The 13,080-nt window shown below is 45.2% G+C and overlaps 1 protein-coding gene across 5 annotated transcripts in view; it reads left to right on the forward strand.

Annotated features, from left to right (window-relative positions):
- The window catches only part of LOC121306847 (rhotekin-like), a 131,888-nt gene that overhangs the window by 83,522 nt on the left and 35,286 nt on the right, over positions 1-13,080 (forward strand). For all 5 annotated transcript variants that reach the window (XM_041238787.1, XM_041238818.1, XM_041238828.1 and 2 more), the window contains exons 5-10: positions 205-322; positions 817-1,041; positions 1,448-1,542; positions 3,362-3,468; positions 4,175-4,306; positions 10,843-11,008. In XM_041238787.1, coding sequence (XP_041094721.1) covers positions 205-322; positions 817-1,041; positions 1,448-1,542; positions 3,362-3,468; positions 4,175-4,306; positions 10,843-11,008 — 843 coding nt within the window. The remainder of the gene's footprint in view (positions 1-204; positions 323-816; positions 1,042-1,447; positions 1,543-3,361; positions 3,469-4,174; positions 4,307-10,842; positions 11,009-13,080) is intronic.

Genomic DNA, 13,080 nt, shown 5'->3' on the forward strand with positions numbered 1-13,080 from the left:
TTATTTAAGTACAGGCTGGAGACAAACCTTTATTCCCTTTCAATATGACTTGATTCTGTATTTATCCTTTTAGTTGCACCAAGTAGTTTTTGTTTAATTAAATATTCACTAATAGAGATTTACTCTAAATCCTATTGTTTTATGTAGTAACATTGTAATACTGTATTGTGTTATATTGTAATTGTGGTGCTGTTTCTCCTGCAGACCTGCACCGCTGTGCTGTCTTCTGTCTGCTGCAGGTGGGGGCTGAGATCTACGACACAGACATGGTGCTGGTGGACCGAACACTTACAGACATCTGCTTTGAAAACGGCATTGTCTTGTGAGTCGCTCTCTCGCCATGTAACGCTGAGCAGCTGCTCCTGGTAGTACATGGGGTCGTTTTTCAAGCAGTTTTTTGTCTCGTTGTTGATGGTTTTGTATGAAAATGTCACCGGAAACAATGTTGGCCAGAGGCGGTTCCCTTGTGTCTCTCCACGGCCTTTAGTTTCCCCAGTAAGAGCTACACATACGTTCCAAGCCTGTCTATGAGGCTTACCTGACTGGCTTTAAAGAGTCCCATATTGAAAGAAAACAGTAATGATGATGATAAGGATAATGATAATAAAAGTAAAAGGATGGGAAACGGGACACTCCCAAAAAAGCATTTGCTCTGTGGAAAAAACCTATTTGAACATGCTGTTTCTGTAATTGTGCTAAAAGGGCCTACAACAGGTTCAACTACAAAACAACCTTCGAGAACTGTAGTGAGGAAAGCATTGTATTTTATTATGCCCAGGATGCCAGTGTTATTAACCCCGCTCTCCCCCCGTGCAGTAGTGAGGCAGGCCCTGGGTTCCAGTTGAAGCTCGACCTCTACAGCTGCTGCACGGAGGAGGAATTCTCAACGGGCAGCACGCCCAAGAAGCTGGCGAGCAAGCTGAGCAGCTCCCTGGGGCGCTCGTCAGGGAAGAAGGTGCGGGCCACGCTGGACCTCGGGGGGGGCAGTCCGGTCAGCAATGGGGGGGGCAGCCCTCTGCTCCTCCCTGCACCCACTGTGCCGTAAGTGTGACAGGGAGAGACGCTGCTCATTCAGAAAGGGGAACAGGCCAGATACAATATAAACTGCAGCAGTACAATATACAATGAAATGTTGGATTCCTGTACCGTTATAAAAGTTAACCACAGTACTATCACAGCAAAGTGTAATAAAGAACAGTTAAAGCACGATAAAGCACAGGTAAGCATTGTAAAGCACAGAGAGGTGTGATAAAGCATATTAATAAACATGGCAATCCAAGGTAAAAATGCATGGGAAAAGTGCAAAAATACCATGGTAAATGTTTATAAGGGATAACCCGGCTCCTCTGATGCTTCTGAGAATGTCTATAAAGGGCAGGGTTGGTTACAGCACAGTGTGCAGTCACAGGCGTTAATCTTTCCCTTTGTTTTTTTGTGTGTCCTGCAGTGGTCCGAAGTACCACCTCCTCGCTCACACCACACTGACCATCACTAATGTCCAGGACAGCTTCCGAACGCATGACCTTACCATCTCCGGCAATGGTAACCACTTTCACAACCTTGGAATTGGAGTCAACCTGCAGTCATAATAATACCAATAGAAATAACAGTCACTTTACTGTTCCAGGTTACAGAGGAAGTAGCTTCAATTTATTGAATATCTTCTTACTTTAAACCAGGATTTCTGAGATCAATCAGCTTCTTGGAATGGGACGAGCACCGATGGGCCGAATGGCAATGCATTGTCTTATGTTCTAATTTGAAGCACTTTACCTGAGTGGTTCTTATTACAATTCCTCAAATACTTTACTGATAAAATAATGACATAGGTATGTCGTAAGATGCTTCCATCTGAGTCCAGGAACTTATTAATATCAAGACAGAACTGAAGAGCAGCTCTTGAACTTATAGTCAAAGCACCTTAACGCAGGATTTTATACGAGACATTTAAGTATGTAAGCTCTTTCTTTCTGTGTAAAGATGTGGAGAAAGTTATCCTGCTCCATCATCCCCTTGCTTCTCTGTCTCTCTCCCCAGCTCTCCCCCATCTATCCCCAGCTCTCTCTAGTATCAGCAGCTTGCAGTGCTTTACACTGACAGACTGTGACAGACTTTGACCTGGTTGCCATGGTGCTTGACTCTGAGAAACATACAAGTCCACAGAGAGTGGCTTTAATGGAGTCGTACATCTCTGTACTGAACACAGTGTGTGCGTATGTGTGTGTGTATACACTGTATACATGGATGTTATAAAACAAACCACTCCACGAGATGAAGTTTATTATTGATTGTGTTATTATTATTGACTGTACAGATAAGACATGTGTATTGTAGTGGCCTCTGGTGGGTGTTGAACAAAACATTCCAGACTCATTAACCTGTCAGACATAAGCTTAGATTTCCCCTTTTAAATGTTACAGTGACAAATCTTGATAACAGCACATACAAAGTGAAAAAACAGTCATCAAATTGGCAACAGGAACACAGGATTTCAGATCATGAGAGGGAGTCCTGTAAATGTGAAGCAGTAGAGCTGTAAACCAGCTGTATGGTGGGCCCTGCTTGTCCTCAGCCTCCCCTCCCCACCACTCCCCCTTCACTGCCCTCTCGCTGCCTGTCTGCTTACAGCCTTCCCCTCCCCCCTCCCCTCCACTGCCCTCTCACTACCTGTCTGCTCACACCCTCCCCTCCACTGCCCTCTCACTGCCTGTCTGTCCTCAGCCTCTCCTCCCCCTCCCCTCCACTGCCCTCTCACTACCTGTCTGCTCACACCCTCCCCTCCACTGCCCTCTCACTGCCTGTCTGTCCTCAGCCTCTCCTCCCCCTTCCCCTCCACTGCCCTCTCACTGCCTGTCTGCTCACACCCTCCCCTCCACTGCCCTCTCACTGCCTGTCTGCCCTCAGCCTCTCCTCCCCCTTCCCCTCCACTGCCCTCTCACTGCCTGTCTGCCCTCAGCCTCTCCTCCCCCTCCCCTCCACTGCCCTCTCACTGCCTGTCTGCCCTCAGCCTCTCCTCCCCCTCCCCTCCACTGCCCTCTCACTGCCTGTCTGTCCTCAGCCTCTCCTCCCCCTTCCCCTCCACTGCCCTCTCACTGCCTGTCTGCCCTCAGCCTCTCCTCCCCCTCCCCTCCACTGCCCTCTCACTGCCTGTCTGCCCTCAGCCTCTCCCCCCTTCCCCTCCACTGCCCCCTCTCACTGCCTGTCTGCCCTCAGCCTCTCCTCCCCCTCCCCTCCACTGCCCCCTCTCACTGCCTGTCTACCCCCAGCTTCCCCTCCTGTCCACTGCCCCCTCTCACTGCCTGTCTGCCCCCAGCTTCCCCTCCTGTCCACAGCCCCCTCTCACTGCCTGTGTCTGTTGCAGAGGAGTGCTCCTTCTGGCTGCCTCTCTATGGCAGTGTGTGCTGTCGTCTGGCCGCCCAGCCCTTGTGTATGACCCAGCAGATGATGGCCGGCTGCCTCAAGTTCAAGGTGAGTGCAAACACTTAATACAGATACTCTGTTCAATGCAAGGCGATAGGAATTCCTATGGAGAGTGCAGGATCCATGCCCTCTCTCATTCTCCAGCATGTTGGTCAAGCAGCAGGCGTCCCGACGCACTGTTCACTGTGACCATAAGCCGTGTTGATTTCAATTTCCAGGGCACTGATCTGCTGTCCATCCTTGGGGTTCCGGCAGCTGTGACTGGAGAAAGTAATGGGTAGAAATGACCTATTGTACGGTGGGATGGATACAAGCAGTATTGCTGCTACACTTCCAGTATTTAGTTTCTAAGTGAGGAAAAAAAAGGGGTAATGTTGCAAAGTTCAGTTGTGTTATTTCATGGTACATTTTAAAATCGGATGCAAACTCAGCACTGGAGTCAATGCAGTGTGCTACCCATTGTCTTATTGTAGCTACCAGTTGATCAAGTAATAAAACATTTTTTATGGCTTTGGCGCTCCCACAGGGAATGAATGCAAAACCGGCAGGGGCTGTTTCTCCTCACCATACTACAGCGCACCCCTCTGGCCAGGTTAGCTCAGGCAGACACCTGCAGGGCTGGCCTTTATCCTGCAGTGGCCAGTTGCTCGCTAATATCCTTTCTCGAGCCTCTGGGTGTAAAGAGGCATTGATTTGTTTGGCCCAGCAGAGGACAGCATGTGTGAATGAGCTTCTTGTCCTGCTTCTTTCACAGCAACAGGTGGGAGATCATCCAAACTGGACAAAGATCTATGCCGTCTTGAAGGGAACAAACCTCTTCTGCTACAACCGGGCGGAGGATGTAGAGGCCAAAGTGGAGCCTGCCTTCACCATCGCCATCAACAAGGTAGGCAGTCCTCATAGCAGCGCCTCCCACCAACTGGGATAATGCATGTTTCAGCTGACCTGTATAAACTATGAGAACTTTGTATTGATCTGATGGAAGGGCCTGAGTGGAGTTGAGTAGCTTAATTTCAGTATCTGGCCACTAGGTGGTAGTGTTCTATGCGAAAACTCTGAAGGACAAACCCTAATTTGGGTGGTGGTGGGTGGGTCCTGTTTTGGGAGCTGTTTAACTTATAGGATTCAGAGTGAGCTGCGTGCCCTGCTCTGGAGATCATGAATGTGTCTCAGTGTCTGTCTGCAGTGGGCTGTCAGACTGAGCTGTGTGTGTGCCTTGCTTGGAGATCATGAATGTGTCTCGTGTCTGTCTGCAGTAGGCTGTCCCTGCTGAGCCCTGCTCTGGGTTATAGAGGGGGACAGCATTCTAATGACATCAGGCTGAGATGAAGCAGAGGTGAGCTATCAGCCTTCGATTACCTCCCTTGACTGGAGCCCTGGATCTTCAGAACAGGGGGAGAAACACAGTGCAGCCTCGTTGCAGACTGCACAGCACACACTCAGAGGGGGCGGGATTATTATTATTATTATTAGTAGTAGTATTAATGCTGACCCATTTTAACTACATTATATTGAAGTGCTGGGACAAATAGAACGAAATGTATTCGGTGACAAAAATATTCCTATTCATGCAAATAACAGAATTTCTAAATGTCTAAAATATCTCAAATATATTATAAATATATGAACCAGAGCCTAGCTCTCTCCTGTACAGGACAGTGTTTCTCCTTTCATTTCTTTATAGGTGATTTAATGGGGTACCAGGTTTATTTTACTCCTTAGAAATTTGTCTTTTTTATTGTAATTTGGTACAAATTATCCAGCTAATTAAAAAATGAAGGATATTCATTTACATTTTGAACGAGTTGAAAAATCCATATTTGCCCGAGCACCACGATATTGTATTGTGTCAGCAGAACATTACAGCATTTTATTTTCCAAAGCATTTCAAATGTTTTTGAACAGGGCTGGGTAATCATTTGCTTTTCTGATTTTATCAGCTTGTTTTTTTTCTTAAGAGAATAACAAATGAGCACAGATTTCAGATATCCTGTATAAACAGGACCTGCTTCATTCCTGTGGATAATCTATGGAAGCATTTGCCTTTTACAGGAATTACTCCAGGAAATACTGGAGTTATTATCGTCCTCGTTTCTATTATTATAATTATATTTGTTATGATTATTATCCTTATTTTTATTATTGTAATCATCACTATTGTTATTGTCACTGGTATTATTATTATTATTATTATTATTATTACTAGTAGTAGTAGTATATTTACATTTATTGCATTTATATAGCACTTTTTATACAAAGGCATCGCAAAGCACTGTACAGTACATAGCAGAAATAAAAGAACAAAGTATGATACATTCATATAGCATGTCACACATACAACTGACACAGTCAAACCATTTAAATAACAGTCTACACATAATAATGCAAAAACAGCAATTTTAAAGTTACATTAAAACCCATTAAGATAAGAAAGCTATTTTATAAAGTGTGTTTTTAGTCTTGACTTAAAAACTGTAACGGTCCCAGCTTCCCTGACAAACGAGGGCAGAGCACTGCAGAATTTAGGAGGTCTACAAGAAAAAGCCCTCCCTCCTTCTGTGTTGCATTTGTTGACTCTAGGAATAACCAGCAGCCCCGCATCCTGTGATCTCAGAGTGCTGTTTGGAAGATACAGGATCAGTAACTCCTGCAAATAACAAGGTGCTAATCCATTAAGAGCCTTGTAAGTGAACAGCAAAATCTTCAGGTCAATTCTATACTGCACAGGAGCCGGTGTAAAGCAGCAGGAGGAGATGGTTTTGTTTTTATTGGCACTGTGTCAGTTGTTTTAGTCGATTCACTGTTTTAGTTTTTTTTTTTTTTTTTGTCGTGAGCTGTCAATACAGTAGCTGCTGAGACTGAGGCAGCTTTAACACCTCTCATAGCGACCTGTCTGCTGGAAGCGGCCCTGTGCATTTCTAATGCCTTTTCTCCTGTCAGCGGTCACAGAGTTCAGTGCTGCGAGTCTGCGGTTTTTCCACGCTTTCACCATGGTTATACTATGCAATTACCACAGTGGCGCTCCTGCTGTACATGGAGAGGAGTGAACACTTCTCATGTGATGTTCCCGAGTGTAGCCCTGGTGCAGACAGTCAACATGGGAATAGACTCACATTGATCAGGGGCTTTACTCCAAACAGCAATAGGCAGCCTTGTTATGTGATTGTAAATTAAACTGTGTGTATTTATGTCATTAACTCAGCAGCAAGCACCCTTCAAGGTGTTATAATACATAGACTTAGAGGTGCCCTCAAGATTTTCAATACAAAAAAAAAAACTGCAAATGGTCCCCAATCTTATGCAGTGTTGTTATACCCAGCTGTGGGGAAGTCTGCCTGTATAAATTACTGGAACTTTTAACAGACTTGCTGGGAGGTGATAGATTAATTGTCAGCTCTGAAACTGGGAGAGCTGCCAGCTAAGCTCCACTCCAGTGGATTTTTTTTTTTTTTTTTTTTTTTTTTTTCCACAAGGGGTTATATTACTTGATATCTTCATGGATCTAAGCATTGGCCCTTTTGTAGCTTTCACATTTTGATATATCTTACCCTTTTCTGATCACTGTTAAAAATGACATTGAGGGCTGTAGATCGTCAGTTACTGTACAATGGCCAAATATCTTGGTCTATAGGCTTTCCAGTAAGCCCCTAACTTTCAATGATCTGCTGAACTATGGTTAATAATAAGTGGAGCCTTAGGGTTTACCGCCATTTAGTGGATGTGTAACGTATTACATTCAATCAAATTTAAATTCAATAAAATTCAATTCAACCACACTAGTGTGTGGTGCTGAGGAATTAATAATGAATAAATAAATAATAGAAATTACACTATTCTTACTGCTGTACAGAAATACTATAGTGCAATATGTGTAATATTAGTACCAACTACTTATAAGTATTTATTTATTTAGCATTTATTATAATGCCTTTAAACCAAGGTGCTTGACAAGTTTTTTGAATTTGTACAAACTGAAAAAATGGATGAAGAAAAAGGGTAAGATTATTGGTGTAAGGTGAGGAGATTAACAGCTATATGAAAGCAAGGGCCAGAGGGTAGGTCAGAGTTGGGCAGATCAGGTCATAACAGGAGGTCTGGGGCCAGGAGTAAAGGTAGGATGGGCTAGGGAAAAAAGAGGAGTTTTAAGGGAGGAGCGAAACCTGCGTAGTGTGGGTGACTGTTTTATGTTGGGCACCGGTCCCCTTCCTCACGCAGGCGCAGACGTTCGCCAGCGCAGTCTCCGCATAGGTCCGCCACCCTTCTCAGGGCAGGCTGCCCCCTAGGGTGTGCTCCTCACCACCGTATGAACATGGATACGCTGAGCATAGGTCCGCCACCCTACTCCTTCGAACAGGAGACAGTACTTCTTCAACAGGAGATCACCAATCTTCGAAGGAAGAATGCTGTACGTTAAGCGGATGCCCTCAGCGGCTTTTATTCCAGGTACTTCCTAGCGCCCAAAAGGTACGGCAGTTTCAGACCAATTGTGGACCTCATGGTCCTCAACTTGTTCCTCAAACAGAGGAAGTTCAACATGTTGACAGCACAGCGTATCCTCCAGTCCGTCCGACCGGACGACTGGTTCACATCAATCGACATGCAGGACGCCTATTTTCACGTCCCGATCCATCCTGCGCACAAAAAATATCCGCGCTTCGCCTTTCAAGGCAACACGTACGAATTCTGTGTGCTGCCATTTGGCCTCTCGCTGGCGCCCCGCACGTTTTCGAAGTGCATGGGTGCAGCACTGGCTCCACTCAGGCTGTGGGGTATTCGGATCCTAAACTATCTGGACGATTGGTTGGTTTGCGCGCAGTCAAACCAACGCATGCTTGCCTCACTGTCGGAAGACAGAATTCGGTCGTTGGAGACCACACTCTTCCTATTCAGAGAGGATGCTCTCCTACAGGTCAAACTATATCAAAGGTTGTTGGGGCTGATGGCAGCCGCCTCGAGAATCCTTCCACTAGGGCTTCTGAGAATGTGCCCGCTTCAAGCCTGGGTGAATACGCTCAAGCTGCACCTGGTCTGAGATTGGTGCCGGCTGGTGCGAGTGTCCAGACCATGCTGGAAGACACTATGTGGTGTTTTGGCTCCGTCCTAGCAATCTGTGCCTCGGATCTCCCCTTGGATCCCCTCACAGAAGGGAAGTGATCACGGTAGAGACGCCTCCAGTCTGGGGTGGGGAGCGGTCTGAAATGGGAGAGGAATAAGAGGTCAGTGGAAGGGACATTGGCAGCAAGCGCACATAAATGCACAAGAGGTGCAAGCAGTGAGCCTGGCGTTATCACATTTTCGCCAGCAATTAGCGCACAAACATGTGCTGGTCTGAACAGACAACACCACAGTGGTAGCCTACATAAATCACCAAGGTGGCCTGCGCTTACCGGGCCTTCACCACGCAGCGCACAGACTCCTGTCCTGGACTCACAGAAACTTGCGTTCCATCAGGGCAGTTCACCTCTCTGGTGTGGATAACAAGGTAGCAGACCTCCTGTCCAGAGGAGTTCCAGACAGCTCAGAGTGGAGGCTGCATCCTCAAGTGATGAAACAGATTTGGGAGAGGTTTCTACTGGCACGAGTTGACCTCTTTGCCATAGCAGAGTCTACTCATTGCCTCCTATGGTTCTCCATGGAAAGTGACGGGGGCCCCCTGGGAGTAGACTCGCTAGCTCACCCCTGGCCACAGGGGCTCTTACATGCATTCCCGCTGCTACCATTAATACCCCTGACACTAGAGAGGATCAGGGTGGAGAGAGCACAGGTTCTGCTGGTTGCACCCAGATAACCGAGACGCCCCTGGTTTGCTTTCCTCTCCGACATCAGCCGTGGCAGCTCCCGTTGCGCAAGGACCTCCTGAGCCAAGTGGAGGGGCTAGTATGGCACCTGAACTCAGCCCAGCAACAACTCTGGGTCTGGCCGTTGAACAGAGCCGTCTGTTCAGACGAGGTTTGCCAGATGCAGTAGTAGAAACACTACAGTCTGCTAGGGCTCCGAGCACTAGAGCCCAGTACTCGTATAAATGGAAAGTTTTCCAAGACTGGTGCCTTGCTGAAGGTCACTATCCGCTGACTTGCCTGATTTTGAGACAATATTAACCTTCTTACAACACCTGTTTGATGCAGGAAAATCAGCGTCCACTTTGAAGGTATACCTGGCAGCAGTATCGGTGTGCCATGACAAAATTGACTCGGTGTCCCCCTGGGCACATTTCCTGGCAGTGCAGTTTCTTAAAGGGGCTCGGAGGCTTCGTCCTCCCATGAAAAGTATGGTCCCCAAGTGGGATCTAGAACTGGTACTGCGGGCCCTTATGGGTCCCCCATTCAGCCCATGTTGTCAGCAGAACTGCGCCCTGTTTCATTAAAAGTGGCATTTTTAATAGCCATTACATCTGCCAGACGAGTAAGTGAGCTTCATGCACTGTCCATCGATGACATATGTGTGGCTTTCACTGGAAGTAATTCGCGGGTAACATTAAGAACAAATCCATCCATTTTGCCAAAGGTGGTATCCTCATTCCATATTAACCAATCAGTGGTTTTGGAAACTTTCAGACCTCCCCCGCACGAGTCCGAGGAGGACCGTAGACAACATTCGCTATGCCCAGTTCGGGCTCTGCGTTGTTATTTGGATAGAACGGCGTCCTGGAGACAGTCCAACCAGCTGTTTGTCTGCTATGGGTCCCGCTGTAGAGGTCAGGCCCTATCGAAGCAGTGTGCAGTGCACTGGGTGACAGATGTGATATGCTTGACGTATGAACAGACAGACTCCCCATTACTGGGGGATATTACGGCCCATTCTACCAGGGGCCAGGCATCTTCGTGGGCTTTCCTTCATGGCACCTCCTTAGATGAGTTATGCAATGCTGCTACATGGACAGGTAGTCAGACATTTGTGCGTTTTTACCACCTTGATGTGACAAACCGAACGAGACCCTCTCTGGGCTCTAGAGTTTTGCAGGCGGCATGCCCTTAGGCGTCATGTGGGCTCTGTTGCTATCGCCGTGGGGCTGTACTGTCGATAATTAACCAATTTTGCTTCATAAAGTCAAATGAAACCTGCAGAATAATTGAAAACTAACATGATATCTAACATGAAATACTATACTACTTTTGTAGTTTCTTTGATTACATTATGTTATGTAAAAGATCTAAATTATGCTCATGTAGTTTCAGTCGTAAAATTCTAGGTAATGCAAAACTTTTGGCCATAGATGTAGATGAAGTTAGTAATAGCAGAATCTGGGAATTGTTTTTTTTGTTTTTTTATTATAATGTGTTTATTTCAGCAGCTGGTCTGTTTTCTTTTGTGACAGAACACCATCATGACAATGCAGTAGCCCCACCCTGGTTTCAGTTTGCTTGCTTGTTTGCTTGTTTCAAGTGAATTCATGCAATAAGCAATGGCGTGTGTGTGTTTCAGGAGACGCGGATCCGTGCGACGGACAAGGACCCCCAGAGCAGGCTGCAGAACATCTCCATCACCAACAAGTACGGGAGCGAGGAGGTCGTGCACACCCTGGTGGCAGAGAACCACGATGACACCCAGCGATGGATGCAGGCCTTCTGGCAGCAGTTCTACGACATGAGTGAGTCAGCACTACAGACGATAGGCTCCGCTTCAATCCCTTCATGTTTTAACTGTAACATACTGCATTGGGAGTGTTGGTAATGAGAGCTGCACAAAACGATTTTTGGATAAGCTCACCAAAGATGAGATCTCCACTGTTATATAGAAAGGCTGGTGTGAGTTTAGTGAAAATGCCAAAATATCCAGCAGAAATAAGAGCATTTTGTATAGGTATAGATCCAGACAAGGTTCAATTTTTCTATATCAGCGTTTCTAAAGAGCAGTGCTGTGTGCTCACTCAGCCTGCCCTGAGAATGGGAGAGGAGGGCAGTCATTGGAACAGCACACTGCTCAGGGGGAGTGCTGTTCACAATGGGGTTTGTGGCAGTGGAAACACAGCTCTACATTCATACCAGACAGAGATTTTTAAAATATTTTTTTAAATAATGTGCCCTGTTACATTTTTAAGAGTGGCATATAATTGACATGTTTTCATATTATTATTATTATTATTATTATTATTATTATTATTATTATTATTATTATTTGCCATTTCTTCGTAACATTATTGTAATCTTAGGTTGTATTGAAACTTTGCACCAAACAGATATGTTCGCTCATGTTCTCATTGGTCAGTTTCCCTAGTTACGCCACGTGCAGCTCCAGAATTGGATCCAGCATGTGTTTATGATTCGACTCCAGTGAATTCAAATCTGATCCCATTTTTTGTTCTCGTTAGAGCACCCAGCCCCTGGACCAGTGGGTAGTCCCATATATTATTTAGTGGCCGGTTCGGTACTGTGCATATTCAAAGATGAAACGAAGAAACCAATCTGTAATTTCTTTCTTTTAGTGATTGTATTTGTTATATTAATATTGGTTTTCTGCTGACAGTCCTGTGCAATGTGATGTTTAGAACATAAGAACATAAGAACATAAGAAACTTAACAAACGAGAGGAGGCCATACGGCCCATCTTGCTCGTTTGGTTGTTAGTAGCTTATTGATCCCAGAATCTCATCAAGCAGCTTCTTGAAGGATCCCAGGGTGTCAGCTTCAACAACATTACTGGGGAGTTGATTCCAGACCCTCACAATTCTCTGTGTAAAAAAGTGCCTCCTATTTTCTGTTCTGAATGCCCCTTTGTCTAATCTCCATTTGTGACCCCTGGTCCTTGTTTCTTTTTTCAGGCTGAAAAAGTCCCTTGGGTTGACACTGTCAATACCTTTTAGAATTTTGAATGCTTGAATTAGGTCGCCACGTAGTCTTCTTTGTTCAAGACTGAACAGATTCAATTCTTTTAGCCTGTCTGCATATGCCATGCCTTTTAAGCCCGGAATAATTCTGGTCGCTCTTCTTTGCACTCTTTCTAGAGCAGCAATATCTTTTTTATAGCGAGGTGACCAGAACTGCACACAATATTCAAGATGAGGTCTTACTAGTGCATTGTACAGTTTTAACATTACTTCCCTTGATTTAAATTCAACACTTTTCACAATGTATCCGAGCATCTTGTTAGCCTTTTTTATAGCTTCCCCACGTTGTCTAGATGAAGACATTTCTGAGTCAACAAAAACTCCTAGGTCTTTTTTATAGATTCCTTCTCCAATTTCAGTATCTCCCATATGATATTTATAATGTACATTTTTATTTCCTGCGTGCAGTACTGTACACTTTTCTCTATTAAATGTCATTTGCCATGTGTCTGCCCAGTTCTGAATCTTGTCTAGATCATTTTAAATGACCTTTGCACTCCTCCTGTTTTTGTGTCGTCTGCAAATTTAACAGGTTTGCTTACTATACCAGAATCTAAATCATTAATGTAGATTAGGAATAGCAGAGGACCTAATACTGATCCCTGTGGTACACCACTGGTTACCACACTCCATTCTGAGGTTTTTCCTCTAATCAGTACTTTCTGTTTTTTACATGTTAACCACTCCCTAATCCATGTACATGTGTTTCCTTGAATCCCTACTGCATTCAGTTTGAGAATTAATCTTTTGTGTGGGACTTTGTCAAAAGCTTTCTGGAAATCTAAATAAACCATGTCATATGCTTTGCAATTATCCATTATCGATGTTGCATCCTC

This window comes from Polyodon spathula, chromosome 2, assembly GCF_017654505.1.
Source record: "Polyodon spathula isolate WHYD16114869_AA chromosome 2, ASM1765450v1, whole genome shotgun sequence".
NCBI classification, from domain to species: Eukaryota; Metazoa; Chordata; class Actinopteri; order Acipenseriformes; family Polyodontidae; genus Polyodon; species Polyodon spathula.